The sequence below is a fragment of the Sminthopsis crassicaudata genome, chromosome 2 (assembly GCF_048593235.1).
Source record: "Sminthopsis crassicaudata isolate SCR6 chromosome 2, ASM4859323v1, whole genome shotgun sequence".
Lineage (NCBI taxonomy): Eukaryota > Metazoa > Chordata > Mammalia > Dasyuromorphia > Dasyuridae > Sminthopsis > Sminthopsis crassicaudata.
Genome location: NC_133618.1, coordinates 493,300,679 through 493,303,740, shown reverse-complemented (window position 1 = coordinate 493,303,740; position 3,062 = coordinate 493,300,679). Strand labels below are relative to the sequence as shown.

Here is a 3,062-nt window from a genome sequence, read left to right as displayed (position 1 = left end):
TCTTCCTGCCTCTAGTCTCTCTCCTCTCCGATCCACATTCTTGGGGATTTCCTAATGTAGAGGTCCCCTTTGCTGAATAAACTCCAGTGGTTCTCTATTACTTCTAGAAACAAATACAAAAATCTTTTGTTTGGCATTTGAAGTGCTTTCCTCCCTTTCCAGTCAGCTTACATCTCACTCCCCTCCATTAATCCCACTGTTGCCAAACCAGCCTTTTGGTACCTTGTGCATCATTTCCCATTTCCCTGCTTTTATATTGGCTGCTCCCCAGGCTTTTCCCCCTAACTTCTGGCTCACAGAATCCTTGCCTTCCTTTAAGATTCCGGTCAAGCATTATCTCCTTGGAGAAATACTTTCTGGTCCCCTCAGCTGCTGGTGCCATTCGTTCCAAAGTTCCCTTTCATTTGCTCTGTATTGATCTTGTATATTCTAGTTTATATATGATGCCCAGTACATAATAACCTCTTAATAAATGATTTTAATTGATTAATTTATTGAATAATGAGTTTGTTCCTATTCTAATCCTTTTCTATTCCTCTCAACTGTTCGGGTCCATAAAATTATTCTTATTAATCCTCCATTAGTTTTTTACCTCCTGACGGTAGGGATTGTTTCTTATGTTTCTGTGTGCCTAGCACGCAGCATTGTGCCTGATATATAATAGGCACCCAATAAGTGCTTGTTGACTTATTGATGACAAAAACAAGGAGTTATTCTCCACATTGCATCACTAACTTTCCAAAGTGAAACCACTGAATTCTGTGGATTGGGGTCCAACCTCTGATACTGACCAATCTTGGCCAAGTTACTCTCTCTGGGCCTCAGGGTTGTTCAATACACAACAAAATAAAAAATAAAATTAAATTTAAAAAACGTTTTAAATGACAATGTTAGACTAAGGAGCCTTTAAGCTTCCGTCTGGTTCCGACATTTTGGAGGTCAGTGACAACACAACGCTGCACCCCACAGCAGCCCCCAAAGCTGCCCTGTCCTCAGGGCTCAGACGCGGTAGCCCTTTTAATACCCACATACAACAGGACCAGAGACGTTATCGAGAAAGTTTATTTTCATTTTATTTCATAGGGAAAGAGTAGAAAACGTTTCGAGGTGTATCAAAAGTCAGGTCTGTACAGGTTCCTCTATCTACAGGCTCAGGGATGCGGGGCATCACTGGCAGCAGCTGCAGCTCTCAGTCTGGGGGGCTTTGCAGACGCAGCCCTGGGCACACTTGGCGCAGCCTGCCGGGCAGCAGGAGCAGCAGCCTGGGAAGGAGAGACAGGAGGGAGTGTGAGGGGAGCTGGAGGGGCTCGGTCCTGGCACGTGGCTCAGAGAAACGAAGGACGCCTTGTTGTCAAGTCTCTTAATGGGAAACTAGAGGGATTTTAGATCCAGGGGGGAAAAGAACCACCTTAAACCCCCCACGGTACTTTCCAAGCTGGTCCTCGGGGATTTCCCCGTCGGCGATCGGGGCCGTGGGTCGGGGCAGAGAAAGCCTCAGCGCCCCCCCCCCTCCCCTCTTTCCCTTCCCCCCTGCTCAGTCCTCCCCTCTCCCCCCCGCGTTCCCTCTTGCACTCACTTTTCTTGCAGGAGGTGCACCGGCAGGATTTACACGTGCAGGAGCCCGCGCAGGTGCAGGAGCCACCTGGAAAGAACAGAGGAGGAAGGTGAGCGTCTAGGGCACGCTCAGGGGAGCGGCACACAACCGGGATGCTCACAGCTCTCCTCCGGTCCCCAGCCTCGATCCCCGCTTCCAGGGCCACAGGAACACGGTCTGGGAACTTCCCGGACTTCCCCGACGCAGCCCCAAGCAAGGCGTCCCTCTGGCTCTCCCTAGAAGAGCATCCTTTCCCCTCAGGAAGGACCGCAATCGTGCCCTTTACTGAGGGCCCTAACTTGATACTGTTTCCCACACATCTTTCCCCGCTCTTCAGGGAGTGCGTTTCTGGAAAGAACGCCAAAGTCCGAGAACTGGGCAGAAAGTCCCTCTCCAGCGCGCAGCCAGTGCCGGACCGGGCTCGGACCGCCCCGAGCAGTGAGCGGTCCGGAGATCCGGCGGTAGGGAGCCGGGAAGGAGGAAAACTTCGGGCGACTTCTCTCTAAAAGGGACCGCCCCTCCTCGCCCACAGCCCCGCCCCCACAGCAAGCCCGGCTCGCGAGGAGAGCGCGTGCTTCCGCGCCCGAGCCCTTACCGCTCTCGCAGGTACAGTTGGGGTCCATAGCTAGCAGTGCGTCCGGCGGCTGCTCTGAAGGGAGGTGGACGGGAGAAGGATGCAGTGAGGGGCGCGCGCCCAGCCTCCTCCTTTATAGGGAAAGGAGCCGAGAGGGAGTGCAAAAGCCCCGCCCCCTTCCTCCGCCCCGCCCCCGCTCCGCACGGCCAGCCCTGCACTCCGGCCGAGATTGTGCTGACTCACGCGCGTCGTCTGCATCCTCTGTACTTTTCCAAAGTCCGGGAGTGCTGGGTGCAAATCTCCGGCGGCGGCCCCTGCCTCCCGCCTGCGCCCCGGGCTGTGTGCAGAGAGCTCGGGCGGGCCCCTCCCCCACAGCCTCGCCCCGGCCGCTGCCGGAGACCCAAGTTTCTGGGAAGGGCCGGGGGTCCTTTCTGTCGGGGGGGGGGGGGGGGGGGGGGAGGGGAGATCCAGCCTTTCCTGTTCCCGTAATTCTGGCGTGTCCTGACGGCGAACCCAGTGGTCCCTCCAGGGACCCTCCGGCTGGAAGCCCCTTCTTATCCACATACACCCAGCTCTCTTTAGAAAGAGGCGTTCCAAAGTCTGTCCTTGCCCAGAGTCCACGGACCCCTGGGCCTCGGTGGGAAAAAAGTCTCTATTTTCACGAAATGAAACCGTATGGCTGTCATGGTTTTTAAACACATACATACATATGTATACATATATGTGTGTGTGTGTGTATATACATGTATAATTCTGAGAGGACTGTAAGGAGACCAAAAGTTAGGAACTTCCCTTCCGGGAGGACTCGGAAAGCCAGTTTGGGGCTGTGGCCTTCTCGGGTTCGTATTTTGTTTCATTTAAAGGAGTTTCTAATCTTGGAAGAAGATCCTCGGG

General features: G+C 54.0%; 1 protein-coding gene across 1 annotated transcript; it reads right to left on the bottom strand.

Annotated features, from left to right (window-relative positions):
- Positions 1-1,048: 1,048 nt before the first annotated feature.
- Positions 1,049-2,336, bottom strand: LOC141557597 (metallothionein-1F-like). Its single transcript, XM_074293468.1, has 3 exons — positions 2,190-2,336; positions 1,577-1,642; positions 1,049-1,262 (listed from the first exon to the last, which is right to left on the bottom strand). The coding sequence occupies exons 1-3, from the start codon at positions 2,215-2,217 to the stop codon at positions 1,168-1,170; spliced, it is 189 nt and encodes a 62-aa protein (XP_074149569.1). The 5' UTR covers positions 2,218-2,336; the 3' UTR covers positions 1,049-1,167.
- Between the last annotated feature and the right edge of the window lie 726 nt (positions 2,337-3,062).

Excerpts from the sequence above, each read along its gene's own strand:
- LOC141557597 (XM_074293468.1), bottom strand. The coding sequence starts at position 2,217 with ATGGACCCCAACTGTACCTGCGAGAGCG. Across the intron at positions 1,643-2,189 it reads CAACTGTACCTGCGAGAGCG|GTGGCTCCTGCACCTGCGCG; the intron begins GTAAGGGCTCGG and ends TGTTCTTTCCAG. Across the intron at positions 1,263-1,576 it reads GTGCACCTCCTGCAAGAAAA|GCTGCTGCTCCTGCTGCCCG; the intron begins GTGAGTGCAAGA and ends TCTCCTTCCCAG.